Here is a 16,541-nt window from a genome sequence, read left to right on the forward strand (position 1 = left end):
CATAAGCACTTAGCTCACACAAGGGTTAAATAAATACAAAGCTTGCCAACATTTACTATCATAGATCGCAATTGATTTGCGCGTTGTCCGAATCACTATCGTGTAGTAAACAAGGGAAGCTACCTATGTGCAAACTAATTCTTATCGGCCTTTTCCGTATCAACAGGGATAGCGAACTTGATAACATTGCCGTTTGGTTTGGGTTTGCCTTTTCCCTTCCCAGTCACTTTTGTTTTTCGCACTGTTCGGTTGCAGAATGTTAGGCTTTGAAAATGCGCGCCAAAGTTAACAGCTTGATGCTGACATATTGGCAGAGAGAAAAAAATGATGAGCCGGCATTTTGGAGGATAGCAGTTCCCGAAAAGTCTAGGGCAAAATGTTTGAAGTGGTTGAGATTTACTGGCGCCTGCCGACCAACGAGTTTTCGGTTATCTATTTGTGCCGGCAGCAGGTTCCGCCTACAGGTGTGATATACTCGCACCTGCGACCCAGCAGCGAATTATTCGAGGTCTTCGAGCAGAGCCCCCCTAAAATTAGGACCCCGACGAGTAACGAAGTGCAACACGTGCCAGCAGCGAATGTTATTAATTATGATTTCTTTTCGTTCCGCAGGGCAAAAGTCTTCATTGCCCACCATACCCACCATTTCCTACACCGTGGGCAATCGCGACACCCTGACCTCCGTGGCGGCCCGGTTCGACACCACACCCTCGGAGCTGACCCACCTGAACCGGCTGAACAGCTCCTTCATCTACCCCGGCCAGCAGCTGCTGGTGCCGGACAAGAGCGCCAAGGACGACGCCTCCAGCAGCTCCACCCACGACCCGGACGGAGGCAGCCTGTCCGGCAAGTCGAGTCCGGTCGAGCGCAAGCTCTCCGGCGACGAGAGCCGCGAGAAAGGTAAGCTAGGAGACGCTCCGTGGAAATGGTGCCATTGGTGCGACGATAGTGAAGCATTTGCCAGCGTCGCCGCTTGAGATTTTCATTTGCACGCCGCATTACGCTAGGTTGAAAAAAATCAAAACAAACATTAGAACAACCGGCAGCACGCATGATTTACACTTGACACAAAATTTCATTTTAAAGGTTGTAATAACTTAATTTTTATATATATTTAATTTTTTTTTAATATTTGTTTAACATTTCATTTTTTTCCAAGGCAGAGCTTTCCAATTTTTCCTATAAATAAGTACACCAAGTGTCATTATTTCTGAAAAAATTCCTGTGAGGCTAATATTTTTTACATATGTACATACATATGTATGCTTAAAATTGTTCACTACATATGTACATAATTTTTGGTTGGCACTTGTTTAAAACTTAAAACATAACACAATTACACAAGCCAGTGTAAGTTTGCCATTAAAGTGAAGAATTTAGTTATAGAAGCGCTTTTCGATAACGTATTACTTAAAAATGTTTGTGGATTTTTAAACATTTATTCAATTTTTATTTTGATATATATATATCGAACATGTTACATTCTATTAAGTTAATGTAGGTGGTTCCCAGAAATTGATAAAAAAACAAACATAAAGGTCAGACGAACAATATATGTATGTTAGCTAATCTTCTTTTTCAAAGCTTACATTTCGAAAACTAGTTCCAAACCAATAAAAGATCACGAATTATTTCTAAATGCAAATAATATAAATGTATACAAAATTATATAAAAACTAATTTATTTTTGAAGCTGCGGCAAACATTCAACATTTCCGTTAGCAAAATTATGATCCTTACAGTGCCATGTAGAGCATTGGTTTGAAACTCGAATAGTGCACGAGCTAAGTAAGAAGGGGATGTCTCGGCTAATTATCGATAGCTCATCGGTTTTTGGCCGCCTCTAACTACTGGCCAATGTTTTTTTTGCTCCATTGAATAGAACGTGTTTTATTCCGCTGTTTTGCACTTTAAAAGGGAGATAAAATCGAGTGGTCGAGTGCCGAAAGCCACGTAGAAAGAGCCGCATAATCCGCGACATACAGTGCAGCGGGACGTACTCAAGATCTGAAATTTCAGCATGCACACAGCTGTCTTCTGGCGCAATGGAGGTTCTTGTTTGTTTTTCTATTATTGTTGTTGCGCCGATCTGTGAATAAGTGCTAATTGCGGTCGACCAACTACTGGCCTTGAAGGGCCGCCGAACGGTCCAAGTTTTCCGGAAGCAGCGGCTCCCCACGGGTCACGTTTTCGCGGCCTTTTCCCCGGAAATCGCCAATGTGTTGCTGGTGTTAGGGAATCTAATCATTTGTATCTAGACAGCTGACTCAACTATAAATTTTTTGTAATATATAACATTTAAAACATATAAATGAAATTACATTAATTTGGTTGGAACTAGGATAAACGAAAAAACTATATATCACTAAATTAAAATTGTTTACAAAATGTAGGTTTTCTTATTGTTATTACTTTACCGTTATGATCTAATAAGGTCAGGAACTTTGCTAAAATTTAAATTGAACTTAAGATTAAGGGTTCAAACGGTAAGACGGTAAATTACCGTTATTTTACCGTCAGAAACACTGTAAAATAATCTTTGAGGTACTGAAAACGAGGTGTTACGCTTTTACCTCACCTTCCTTTATACGAAGCAATGAAATAATGCCGTTCCCATCAGCGGTCGTAACACTTAGAACAACAAAGGAGGTCACAAGGCGCAGATTTAGTTTAAACTATCCCATATATCAATTTTGCTTTCACTATCTTATCGCCTTGCACGGGTGTAGTTGATAAAAATCACAGTCCAGCGAAACCCCACCGAAAAGCTCGGCGAGCAATACAATATATTAATTAAATGCTGTTCCCAGCAGTCCAATATATTGGCACCAAAGACACCATCTCATCGGGATGCCCTTTCTTGCAGACATACTCGAGGGCCTGCGCCCCGGATCCCCGAAGCCCGGACACATCGAGCGCGTGGGCGGTAGCAGCCAGCAGCAGGCGGAGGAGGAGGCCAACAAGAGCGACGACCCGGTGATCACCCAGCGCTTCCTCAAGATCAATGTGCGCCACATCACAGACGGACAGGGCGTGGTGGGCGGCGTCCTTCTGGTTACCCCCAACGCGGTCATGTTCGACCCCAACGTCAGCGACCCCCTGGTCATCGAGCACGGCCCGGAGAGCTACGGGGTCATCGCGCCCATGGAGCTGGTGGTCAACGCGGCCATCTTCCACGACATTGCGCACATGCGGGTGGCCGGAGGAGCAGGCCAGGGCCTCAACTCCGGGTCGGGCGACGCGGACAAGCCGGAGATTTACTATCCCAAACCAGTATTAGTCGAGGAGGACTCCAAGGAGCTGTCCGAGCAGCAGCCGCTGTTGGGCGAGGACGGCAAGGACCGATTGGATGGTAAGCTTTCTATAGAAAACTATCTAGTAAAAAATTTAAGTGGTCTGAACTCAAAATACTAAACCTTTTTTTTTTTTAATTCTAAAATTTCTTTAGTTTTTTCAAACATTTATGGTTTTTCTGATCAGCTTATAAAAACCAGTCAGATCAAATGACTATATGTATTATAAAATAAAAATATCATAAAGCGAGACAAAGTTACATTTGAGTCAGATAAATAAATGAATCTTGATAAGAAGCTCAGGAATAATTATTAAATGATTGATTTGCAGAAGTAATTAAATGTTTTTCCACCAACAGCTGAAATTGGATCGTTGGAGATTGCCGACGACCAGGAGTCGCTTTGCTCCAGCACTGGACGCGATGGCGACGCCTTCCCGAAAGCCTTCGACCGCGAACGAGTGGAGGTGAGTCAAACAAGTAGCATTCCTTTCGCACCCAAACTTATTCGAATTGTTTTTGCTGCAGGACTCTTCAACGGAAGCCAAAGATAGCGCTAAGACTGACGCTCAAGACGACGAAGACAAGAAGACGGGCCTGGGCCTCTCCAGCACTCGCTCCACCCTCGAGGAGCGGCGCAAGAGTCTGCTGGATCACCACTGGGCCATTCCGAGCAAAGACCGGTTAGTGTTTGCCCAGCTGCCTCACGCTTTGTGTTTAACACGTTCCCCCAGCAATTTGTTTGTTGAACCATATTTAATGGCTTTCTCACATCACGGTATAATGGGAATTTGTTGTGTAATTGAACAGTTGAAATATGGCTTTTTGGTCTGTTTTAAATGCTTTCGAAGTTGCCCATCAATAATATCAGAACTTTCGTGGTCATTCGACTCTGTCCACTTGTTGCGCCGTACAAATCATAAACCCTTTTAAATTCACGAAAAAAGTATATACTCATTAAAGCGAGATAATTCTAATTACCTAAAAAAGAAATGAATTCTTTGGCATTATAAGACGATTTGTTTTCTATATCACAACGAATATAAACTTCGCTAATTGAAATTCATTAGATCTAAATCTGGTTGCGAATTCTTATGATATGATTAGTTTGATAATGCGGGAAAATGCGCATTTTCATTGGAATATCATCGATAGTCCGGTTTTAATGAAATATATTATCTCAAGTAGCTTCCTTAAATTCATTTGCTTGAAATAAAACTAGGTGAACTACTTTATCGTTGGGGAATCATTCCTGATAAGACTTTGGCTTGCCGAAGACCACTTTTAATTGCTTTAATAACTTTCTGTTTGTATTCTTGTGTTTTTATTTTCATATCTTGAACCACGCCACGCCAAAACCCCAACCATTTTTGCAATTTGTGTTATCAAAAACAACCGCTTTACACCAAACCCCAAACACATCACGCCCACACAACCGCAAAACCAAAAACCCACTTGTACATAATTCTGTCTGTGCCACGCCCCCAAATATTACTCAGCTATTGTTTGTCTACTTCCCGAAGATCCTCGGAAGACGAGGCCGACAACGAGTCCAACGTGACCGTGGACAGCGGCGCCCGGGTCCAGGATCCGCACTCGGCCAACAGCTCGGTGAGCGGCGTGCCGCACAGCCAGCCGCTGGCAGCCGCTGCTGCCGCTCCCGCCTCAGCCGTCGGCCCCCTGCCCCCCTCCGGCATCGACCTGGAGCACCTGGAGCAGCTGTCCAAGCAGTCCTGCTACGACTCGGGCATCGACATCCGCGAGTCCGTGCCCGTGCCCAGCGTACAGCCGATACCAAAGAAAGCCGTCTACAGCGACGCGGACATCGTCCTCAGCTCCGACTGGGTGCCGCCGAAGACCATTGTGCCCACGCACTTCAGCGAGTCTCCGCCGCGGAGCACCATCCTCGGCCAGAGCCTGGACGCCGGCACAGGCGGCGCGGGCGGTGTGCGCAAGAAGACCTCCAGCGTCAGCTTCAGCGTTGACGACGAGGCCGCCCAGCAGGCTCAGGCCCAGGCGGCTGCACTGGCGGCCACCGACAAGCAGGCGGAGAAGAAGAACAAGGTAACAGAACTACTAACTAAATAATATATTAGGTGATAGAGCCATGAAAAAAGCTTATTCTAAACTCATATAACAAGTTGATAGAAATCACTACAGTTTATAAACATTTGTAATTATGCAATGTTTCTAAAATGAACTTTAGAAAACAGTGATTATTTTAAGGAAGGCATATCTTTTCTTTTGCCGAAAAGCATAAATATAATCCATAAAAGTAACCTTTAAAATCAGAAAGCCTCGCCTAAAATCCTTAAAAAAATCCATTCCAAAAGTCCATATTTCCTAGTGGCATTCTTAGTTTGAAAAATGAATTTGCAACTAGATAAAAACCATTATCAGTATCGAAGCAATCGGATATTTCGTTATTTCTTTCACTTATATATTCTCGTTCCCTTGCAGATGCTGAAACGCCTCTCGTATCCCTTGACCTGGGTGGAGGGCTTGACCGGCGAGGGTGGAGCAGTGCAGCCCGGAGGCGTCGGCAGCGGCAGCCTGAACAAGTCGGCGGACACCGACTCGGCGCCCAACACGGGCGACTCCAACCAGAGTGTATTTTCGAAAGTATTCTCAAGGTGAGTAGGCCCGGAACGAAAGAACCTATATTCAGCGATCTCTGACTATAATTGGTGCCAACAAATTTTGTTTATTTCGTTTCGAAAACTGAACAAAAACCGAAAAATCCAAATGCTTACCTTCGTTTTGTGCGGATCGGCTGCTTTGCTAAACATACATACTCCACCTTTTCCCGCTCATACCGTTACACACCACACCACACCCACCCACAACTACACCGCACAACATAACCTGACACACAACACAACGAAACACAACCCCCAACATTTGTACTCTACCATGAACATAGCTCGCCCATCACTCTGGTTTCAGAGCTGGGCGGGAATCTGTTTTCGAAAACACCGTCCGAGGACTCTGGTGGCTCACCTGTGCCGCCATTGACTCCGCACTCGACACATTCCGAGGGTCACATGACCTATGGGTAAGGACGGATCCTGGAACAGCTGTCACCTCTGTCTCGATGTGTTCCGCCACTCCTTGCGTTGTTGTTCTTGCTCTGTTGTTGCTAGCAATGTTGATGTTGATGTTGTAGTGTTGAATCGCAAAGAACTTCCCACCTTCACCGCGCACATTCGCCCATTTTTGGTTTCTCGTGTGTCTCATCAGCTTCATTCTTGCGTTCTTGAGTTCTTGATTTCCCAGTGTAAATTTCGATCATCGCTCGCAGTCGTTCTCCTCCTGTTGCAGTCTCTTAAGATCCATGCTAACTCCGTGTTGTTGTGCCTCCACAGACGTTCCTCAATCGGTACCTTCATACGCCCGCACTCCTCGGAGGGCACCTCGTCCAGCACCAAGCTGAAGGAGGCCAAGCAGGCGCCCAAGCTGGACTACCGCTCCATGGTCTCCATGGACGACAAGCCGGAGCTCTTTATCAGTGTGGACAGTAAGAAAGTTCCCCTTTCCCACGAATCATGGACTAACTTGCGTTGCTCTCTTTCCGCAGAACTCATCCCACGACCGGCGCGAGCCTGCCTCGACCCACCATTGTATCTGCGCCTGCGCATGGGCAAGCCCATCGGCAAGGCCATTCCGCTGCCAACCTCTGTCATGTCCTACGGCAAAAACAAGTTGCGCGCTGAGTACTGGTTCAGTGTGCCAAAGAATCGGTGAGTTAAGAGTTATGGCGTGTTAGAATGTTATGCCTTCAACACATGAAAAGAAATTACCACTGGTCCATAGTCTTTTACAATTCAAAAACATTAATTTGTAACAATTATTATACTTTTTTCGGTTTCTAAAAATGATGTAAATTAACAGTATCTCAAGACACAAAAAAACCTTTTGAACTTAAAAAATATTTGAAAAATTTTTAGATTAGTTTTGTTCAGTAAGAACGTACTTAAACACAAGCATTAGAAAATGTTTGCACTAATTTGACATGTCAAAAGGTTCTTTCTCATGAATTTACATAATAATTTACATAATAATAATCTACACACGGTTGCCACTTCAAAAAATTTTAATGAGCCAAAAAAAGACTAAAAATGAGCCAATTCGAATAAAAAAGAGCCAAATTTTTATTTAATATTTATTTTGATTTTTTTTAACTTTTATCATAAGAAAGTAATAAAAAACATCACAAAACATTTTTCTGCAATGTCTCAGTATGAGCTTGCGGCTGGAACGCGGTTTTATTTAAACTTTTTGAAGTTAAAACAAACCTGCCTGTGAATAAATTAGCTATATTGCATTTGAGATACACAAATCTACATTATTTCTTTACTTACTTGTCCATTTTGCACAATTTATCACTTTGAGTCACAACAATAAACGCCAAATTTACACTACAGTACACTATATACACCAGTACACTTGTTTGGAGCTACCATACCAGCGCGCTGCAGCGGAGCAATTTAGTTTCGATCTGGCACTTTTAGATTTCAGACATTAATCACTTTTAAAATTGAAAAAAAAAAAATGCATTAATTAAAAAATGAGTTCGTCTTTTAATTTAAAATATTTTGTATCGCTATTAGCAAAAAAGAGCCAAATTCAATCAAAATGGGCCAAAGAGCCAACGAGAAAAAAAAGAGCCAGTTTTGGCTCAAAAGAGCCAAATCTGGCAACCGTGAATCTACACACTTAAAACTGAGTTAACGGTTTAATTGCTTCTAAGCATTTAGATTTTGTAAGGGTTCTACATACCCTTTTAATTATGGTTGAACATTTTAAATAACAAATAAAAGTTTTTCGAAAACAATAAGTAATAAGGGCGGTTATAAAATTAAACCAAAAATTAATAAACATCAAATCTTTAATGAATGTAATCTAAAGAAAATGAGATTATTGCTGGTAAATAACTCTCAATTCTGAACTCAAAAACCATGTTAATATGTTAAGGAAAAAATAAAAACAAGACTTAAATTTTTATTGAGACTGGTAGTAAACCTGATCGTAATTAACCCTTACCTTTATTGCAGCGTTGATGAGCTCTATCGCTTCATAAACACCTGGGTGAAACACCTGTACGGTGAGCTGGACGAAGAGCAGATCAAGGCGCGTGGCTTCGAGCTGATCCAGGAGGACACCGAGTGGACCAAGAGCGGCACCACCAAGGCCGGAATCGGAGGCGGGAGCCAGGATGGCGAGGAGATCAGCGACCTGACCCGCGAGTCCTGGGAGGTGAGTGCCCAATTGTTTACTGATGACCTCCCTGGAGGGTCTCCATGCGCGACTATCTCTTTATCTATCTTTCCATATCGTTTAACTCTTTGCTCTGAGTTTTCTCCTCGAATTGTTCTGTATTTTTCAACGATTCTCTCGAGCTCTTCCACGACATTTTCGAGTTTTAAACAATCGAGTGTTACTTTTGCTTCTTTAGGTTATGCCTCAGAAATCGATTTAATAATTACTAATCAATGAAATTCTTTCGCCAAATTTTTCTATACATACTTATATAATCGTAAATCTTGTTTACATTTTCCCCCACGTGTATTGTACATGCGTTTTCTTCTTCTTTTCTTGTTTTTCTTCTTTCTTTCGTGTCTTACACTTTGATTTGCGTTTGTTTTCCAATCGAAATAATATCGAAATAAATCGATCAAAAACTACAAACAACCCACCATCAAACTGAGTCTATCGACTCGTCCTAATTAAAACTGTACCATACGATATGATATATGATATTTAACTCCTGTGACTACGACAGCTTATAAAGGCCCCGTTCGCCAAGACCTACAAGATCATTAAAACGGCATCGCATGCCGCATCGCATGACTTGGAAATGTTGGGCGGCGAGGTTAGGACCAAATCTTTTATAAGAATTCTTCACCTAAACCTAACTGTGTTGTCCGCACCAAACTTAAAAAAAAAAAAACAAAACAAATCATAAGAAAAAAGTTTTTGGAACTTGTGTGAAAATTTTGAATTTTTGTATATTTATATTTTGGTTATACTGTTGATTTGAAATAGTTTGTGCTCGCTGGTATTTAAGTTCTCTGTAGTTTTAAAAACTAAGCACTGTTGCACACTTTTAGTTTTGTTTCTTCCACCCACCGAAAATCAAAAATCGAATTTTCCAATCGAATTTTCTTTGGCACATAATCAGCACTTGTTTGCGGCACTCGGCACACAAGTATTCCGTGTACTTTCGGCACTTTTTTATTCACCCACCCTCAGTTTTTTCCATTGGGATCTTGACATTTACGGCATTGGCTCATATCCTTATCAAGCGAGCGTTTAAAATTCACTCTCCAGCTGGAAAATTGATTTATTCTTTGAATTGGCGAATTTATATTACTCCCATTTTCAGTGAACATCTTAAATTCAAACATTTTCATTGCATTGAAAAACTCATTCGAATTATTGTTGAATAATCAAGTAAAGGACAACAAAATGCGGTGGTGAAGAACCAAGGAAAGTTTCAACTGTGAAGAAAAAGGATTTAAAAAGTAAAGTGATGAACAAGTCTGAGAAAAATCTCATAAAATATGTTTCTATTGCATTATTCACCCATAGTAAATGTAATTTCATCAAAACAAATCCCAAAGTCATAGCTCTCAGCACGGAAGCAATCATAACTATTTTATCTTTACTAAAACTAGTTTACATACCTGGCCAACAGAAATTTCCATTACTTGTTCTCATAAATATACATAAAGTTGATTACTTCAGAAGCCATTCATCGGATTTTGAAAAAAAAAAAAAAACATAAACTAGTCGTTTCCATTCCATTAACCCTTGCTTAGTTCAAGAAACTAAGTTAGTTTTTTCCGACGCTCTTGGGGCTTCATTCACCCAAATGCGAAGCGACCACAACATTTTGTGGCTCTATCATTACAGAAACGTGGCCGTATTACCCAACCTAGCCCAACAGCCAACGCAGCCCATTTACATGCGTAATAAATACGACCACATCTAAGTCCAACCTTGCCGGCGATCGGCGTATACTATATATGCTATATCCATCAGCTGGGAGCCAATCCAAAGCATTCTGCCCCCTTCGAGTTAACCGCATTCTTCGTGTCTCGATGCGAAGCTCCAAATTGATATGCTAATTAGATTGGACTCGCGGGTCTATTTCGCAATGTTTAACATTTTAAAAGTAGCAGGTGGCTACTGTGCAGATACATTTTAATTTATCAGCATTTTTACAATAATTAGCGCCTTTCTTGTATTTATTAAATACAATATTTTGTTTGCTGACACGTTTTCACATTCCCGTAAGCGTGCCTTCGTTTATTTTGGGATCACGATCGATGAGCAACTCCAGTTAAAATGGGTTCAGGGGGATAGACTTTCGGCAGGCACTGTTCCAAGCAAGCCGGTTTGAGTTTCCCTTATCGCTGGAGTGGACCATTTCCCCAGCTTATCAGTTGGCAGCGTAGCAGCGCATCAGCAAATTGTTTCCTCATTAGCGTCGCATCAAAACACTTTTAATCGCCCAACAGAAGGCTCATAACAGCGGTCTATCAATAGATCTTGGCACTCAAGGGGTTATCTCCCAGTAAACCGAATACCTACGGCAGCCATGAGTGACCAAACATTTACCGAAGTTCGCTTCCGTTGTGGACTTGGCTTATAAAAACTTCCGCTGAGTTTAAATGGCCGCAGGCAATCGAAAATCCAAAAATAAAAACTCAAAGAATGGCAGCTCTTGATCGCGGGTTGACTTCTTTGTGTTTTGTTTGGGTCAATCAAAAATGACAACAGCTCCGATAATGCCAAACAATTGCGTAATACTTCAGCTTATCTTGAGTTGGATTTGATGGATGAGCGCAGAAGAAAATAAACCAGGATTGTGGATTATCTTTAAATGAGACATGTGCAATGCATCGTATACAGTCAAGAAAATATAGGAGAAATTAAATGCGACGAATTCGAATTTCTCTTATTTCTTTTTCCATCGCTTTGTTTTGAATTTAAGTCAAATTAAATAATTTAACATTAACGCAAACCTGCAAGGAGTGATATTGGAATTTATTTCTGAATAATCAATTAGAGTCAATATCTGCTTTAATCGATTTATTCCGCTCTGGAAACATTTACAGTCTATTCAAAATATTCCCATGAATGAAGCAAATGTTTATGTTTCGTTTTTATATTGATTGTGTTTTGTGTTTATGATATCGCCGAACCGGTTGGATTTGATTGTAGACTACTTATGCCAAGATGAGCGCGTGCCTCGCATAAATCGTTTATTATTATATGCCGTCGTTGGATGTTTCAATTGAAAAGCGACTCAATTAAGTCGCCTCGAACACATGTCGCATCAGCTGAAGCTGCGCCCTGCAGCCACCAACTACATTTAACTATATTCTAATTAAATCTTAATTAAATAAGTATTTAAAGCGCTCCACAGCGATTGCCATTTAGCCGGTTTCAGTGTTCTCAGTTTTTTTTTGCTTTGCAAGTTGATTGGTGGGGTCTCATCATCGTCTATTTTTTTCGATGCCAAATCCGGTTCAGGTGGAGGTGAATAAAAATAGCAGAATAAATAAAGTGAAAATAAAAGCAAGTGATGCGCCTGACTTAAACGCTCAATTAGCGGCGGAGGAGGATCGCATTTCGGGGTGGGCAAATTTCTAAACGGTAGTCCCCGTGCCACGCCCCCAATTACCAGGGGCCGCTGACGCCAGCCAAATCAACTTTGCCTCCAATTGCTAAACGCCTCTCGTCTATATACTATAAATAAACCGATCTGCGGCTGTATATACTTGTACTTGTGCCGTCAATTGGCTTCAATGAATTTTGCGAACGACTCGGGAGGACAATTGGAACTGGATTGGCAAAGGCCTCCGCGCTTCTTCTTCGTCTTCATCTCCATCCGAATCGTCTGCTCAATTTGCATATCACTATATATAATTCTACACATCACTCTGCCCGATCTATCTCCCTTTGGGTTATCAGAAGATCTGCCCGATACATTGTAAATGCACTTTAACATTAAAGTGCGCACTTTATAACTGCAGCCCCATAAACACTTGATTAATATGCCCACGGGGGGTTTTCGAGGGGGTGGGGAATCGGGAGCGGTAAAAGGTTTTTTAGTATTCCTCCAGAGCAATTCGACAAGTTGTGGATTGTGGGTGCGGCTTTGAATAATTAAGAACTGGCGAGGTGTCGCGATGATCTGGTTCCGAAGTGACTTCGCATAATATGGGGGTGCTTAAGGGGTTATATACCTTCTTTGTCGAAAAAAAGAGGAAAGTTCGGATTTTTTTTTAGGTATGTAGCAATTATTTAATTACACGGGTGTTTTAATTTTTTGATAGTACACTTTATTAACTATGTTTGTGCAAAATTTCGTGGAAAAATATCAATTAGTTTTTAAGGGGTGGCTGTTTCCCTTAGAGGCCTTTTTTTTAAAGCCTTGCGGTGATAACGCTCCTGGTCGAACCGGTCAATTGAAACCATAAAAGTAAAAAAATTTCATTAGTTTAGAGTAATATCTTGTGCTTGAACGAACGATTTAAAAATTTTTTATTTTTTTATGCATACGGGAACGTTTTATGCTAAAAATGAGCTTTTTGGTCTCTAGAAATTTCACTAAAAAATTCATTTCGGCGAAAAAAAATTTTTGCGTGAAAAGTCGATCGTTCAAGCACAAGACAATTTGATTACGAACATTTAATAAAAAATTTGAAGTAAATCGGCTTAGTAGTTTTCTGCCAATCGTTATCACCGCAAAGTCATTTTTCAAGAAACACCATTTCGAGATATTCGCGTTTAAAGTTTCAAGTTCCGGTTCTAGCCGCTACGAGGCGCTCGGTTAGGAGCGCTGTAACTTTTTTTCTACTGCTCTAATCTCTATGAAAATTTGGGAAAATATTCTCAAAGAGTTGTTCTTTAAGATAAAACAATAAAAAAAATTTCGATTTTTTGAAAATAAAAAAGGTATATAACCCCTTAAATGGTTTTATTCGTACTCGAAAGCATCTGAGTTGTGTTAACATCCAGCAATTATGAAATTGAAGCACGATCACTCACTCGTAATCTCCACATCTTCTAATGAGTATTTTATCCCAGCGCTCATAGCTTCCATAACTTTGTTGAATGCAAATAGATGACAACCAGAATTAATTTACTAATAATCATAATAATCAGTTTGGATCTAGTATGTATCAAACATTACCGAGTCGTCATATTAATTAATTAAAACAAATCACAATTACTGGAATTAAAAAATCACAGTCAAAACGATTGTTTATCGTATTTGCTTTCTATATATCGGTAATCGAAATGCTACTCTGATTTATAAATATAACTGCACAAAAAGGATCTTTAACCTGATCTCGCTCTTGATTGCTTCGCAAATGGCCGATTCCAGATAAGCCTTGTATCTGCGGCTCGATCTAGAATTTTCCATTTGAATCGGGGGAGTGCAGTTAAATCTGGGACAAGTGCAACGGATTTGATTGCCTTTCAAGGAATGCACACAAATACGTGTGTGCACACATTTAGTAAGCCGCTAAAATGCTTCGTTTAAAAGCGGACAAAGTAAACAAATGGCACGGCGAGGCAATAAATACTGGCGGTGTGCAATCGATTGATTAGCATGACAGTTAATATGTTTGCATAGCTGTAAGCGCAGGCAAACACCTGAAAAGCCATTACCGCGGGGAGGGAAAGCGGGAAAAGGCCTCTCGAAACGAGGCTTACCCAATTGTGTAACAAGACAAAACACAAAGTGGCTTTTAAATGGTCTAACTACATATATTTCGGTCACTCAATAAGGAATTCGTAATATAATAATAAAAAAATAATAAATAGTAATATATAATAATAAAATACATCCTTTTAAGTAATCAAAAATGTTCAAGAATTGAGTTTAAATTAAAAGCCAGTCAAATTGTTAAAAACTACTCAATCAAGTTTTTTGCCAAATTCCTTTCGCACCGCAAATCATTAATGTGTTAGCACCCACTTTTATGATAGCAGAGGAACGCTTTAAAATAGAATAAATTATCTCTGATAGTTTTTGCATATACACATGCGTTTTTCACTTTAAAAAAATATGTATAGTAGTATAGTAGTAAGTTGAATTAGAGCTTTGAACCGCTTATTTAAAACTATAAGACTTTCTTCAGCAAAGCCATTGCTATTAGTTTTTTTAACTTAGGAGCATCAACATAAGAAGCTCCCTTCAAATGATCAGCATATTAAATTCAAGAAACACCCACAATGCTCTCTTTTAGCCCTAAGCCAACTCACTTTAGATTAGTTGTTCTATAATATATCCAAGTTTGTATAGGAAAATAAATAAAAAACATAAATGCAAGATACAGTCGCGTCGTAAAACATAAATGCAAGATACAGTCGCGTCCCTTCGGATCGTCTTACTATAATGGCCCGTAACCACATATAGCTATCAGCAGAAAAGCAGCAGCGTCGATGTCCGCGAACAGCTGAGCCACGTTTTGTAGCGCTTTCTGATGATATTGTTATTGTTTTCGCTGAAATTGTTATTGTTTCTGCTTCTGTTGTTGCTGCTGCCGCTGCTGCTGCGACGCTGACTGCGACGCTGGCTACGACTGCGACTGCGACCGCGAGTGTGTCGACTGAGCCAGCGATCGTTGGTTTTTTTAGTTTTCGCAACACTTTCAAGCCGCACAGTCGCCGTCGCGTCCCATTCTCAATATTCTGAAAATCCAAGCTCGTAATCCCCTCTTGAAGACCGTGTGTGATCCAAATACTATAAAGCTGTTGTTTCCCTAAAATGTGACTCTTGTTGCGCCGCTAATTAGAGCAATATTTGACCAACTGCACTTGGGCAAACATCTCGGCTGCCTTTCGGGTTTTTCCGCGCGAGCAGCGTGTCCAAAATTAGATACGGAGAAAATCAGAAGAACACGAGTGCGAAGAAAGCAGCTCGCTCTCTCGGTCTCTTCGGATCTCTACGATTCTGCGATTCTTCTGGGGCCGCCGGCTGAAAACTGAAAACACTGCCAAAATGAGCGCCAAAACAATGAAAATCTCGAAAATAGCCAAATACATCAAGAAAAGGGTAAATATTTATGAAAACGATGCGAAAGCGAACAAAATATTAGTCTTCTGCCAGCAGTGAGACATTTTTGAACGGGGTGAAAGTAGTCTGCGTAGAAAATAAAAATAGCGAAACCCCAAGCGAAATCGAAATCGAAATCGAAAAACAGAGGAAATTGTGTTTCAAAATGCAGGCAGATTTGTAATCCGCGCGCGTCTCAGCCGAAAGCCAAAAGTATTCAATGCCTCGGCCATAAACGGTGGCCATATTGATCGCGAAATCCCCAGTAGCCAGTGGCCAGTAGCAGTAGCCCATCGCCCATAAGGTCGGATCCATCCGAAAATGTCCAGCCCCGCCGACGATGGTGATAATGATCGTGTAAATGCCTCTGCCACGAACGTGGAATGTGAATGGACGCCACTGAATAAAGCCACTGAATCGCATACCAGACGACCTGCCGGGCAATCCTTGTGTGTGCCCGTAATTCGTCTGAGAATTAAATGTGAATTGTTAGTGAAATTGTTGAAATTGCCCTGCAAATCACCGATCCCCAATCGCCGATCGCCAAGCAGTCGTTTATATAAACTTATTCTGTGCGGTTGAGCGAGGATTTCTCGGCAGAAGTGACTAAAACAAATCTAAATATAGCAGAAAACTTTTCCACTAGCTGTTCGCTGTACGATTTCTTTTCCGACCTCGACAACCTCAAATTTATGTGGAGCTGAAAAACAGATGCGGTTCTCCGACTCCACTCGAACACACACAGAGTATAGTAACCCAGTTATCAGCCGCTCTCGAAGACTTTATCTCGCACTTTCAATCAAGACGAGTGCTGCGATTGTGCGGGGCATCATTTGAATTATTTTTTCCGATTTCGGAGAAATTTCATTGGATTCGTTCGCGGTGAATGCGACGCACAGGTACCCTGGATCTATTTCGAACCGGGGATAACAAACCCACTCTTCTCATCTGCATAATCACATATTTTATGACATCTTATGATCGCCTAGAAATTCCCAATTTCCTCAACTCGAGACGCGACCCGTTCAGCCGGTCTAAAAATGCTCAAATATTTGGCTCCATTCGAATTTGCATTACAAGCTGGCGTTTTATTTCGGCTTTTATGCCCTGCACGCGGCACATTTGACATTTCTTTCACCTTTCGGCATTGTTTGGGGGTCGGGTGTCGCC

General features: G+C 41.2%; 1 protein-coding gene across 17 annotated transcripts in view; it reads left to right on the forward strand.

Moving 5' to 3' along the window:
• The window catches only part of LOC108090103 (TLD domain-containing protein 2), a 60,996-nt gene that overhangs the window by 29,684 nt on the left and 14,771 nt on the right, over window positions 1-16,541 (forward strand). For 4 of the 17 annotated variants that reach the window (XM_017188599.2, XM_017188603.2, XM_017188600.2 and 1 more), the window contains 10 exons: window positions 613-900; window positions 2,867-3,352; window positions 3,653-3,759; window positions 3,821-3,975; window positions 4,792-5,356; window positions 5,753-5,925; window positions 6,658-6,809; window positions 6,870-7,032; window positions 8,347-8,548; window positions 9,075-9,164. In XM_017188599.2, coding sequence (XP_017044088.1) covers window positions 613-900; window positions 2,867-3,352; window positions 3,653-3,759; window positions 3,821-3,975; window positions 4,792-5,356; window positions 5,753-5,925; window positions 6,658-6,809; window positions 6,870-7,032; window positions 8,347-8,548; window positions 9,075-9,164 — 2,381 coding nt within the window. Of the gene's footprint in view, window positions 1-612; window positions 901-1,850; window positions 2,052-2,866; window positions 3,353-3,652; window positions 3,760-3,820; window positions 3,976-4,791; window positions 5,357-5,752; window positions 5,926-6,215; window positions 6,348-6,657; window positions 6,810-6,869; window positions 7,033-8,346; window positions 8,549-9,074; window positions 9,165-14,954; window positions 15,372-16,541 lie in introns of those variants that run through there. The other 13 variants (XM_017188618.2, XM_017188604.2, XM_017188610.1 and 10 more) reach the window with 8 other exon arrangements.

Source organism: Drosophila ficusphila, unplaced genomic scaffold, assembly GCF_018152265.1.
Source record: "Drosophila ficusphila isolate 14025-0441.05 unplaced genomic scaffold, ASM1815226v1 contig_791, whole genome shotgun sequence".
Classification (NCBI taxonomy): Eukaryota; Metazoa; Arthropoda; class Insecta; order Diptera; family Drosophilidae; genus Drosophila; species Drosophila ficusphila.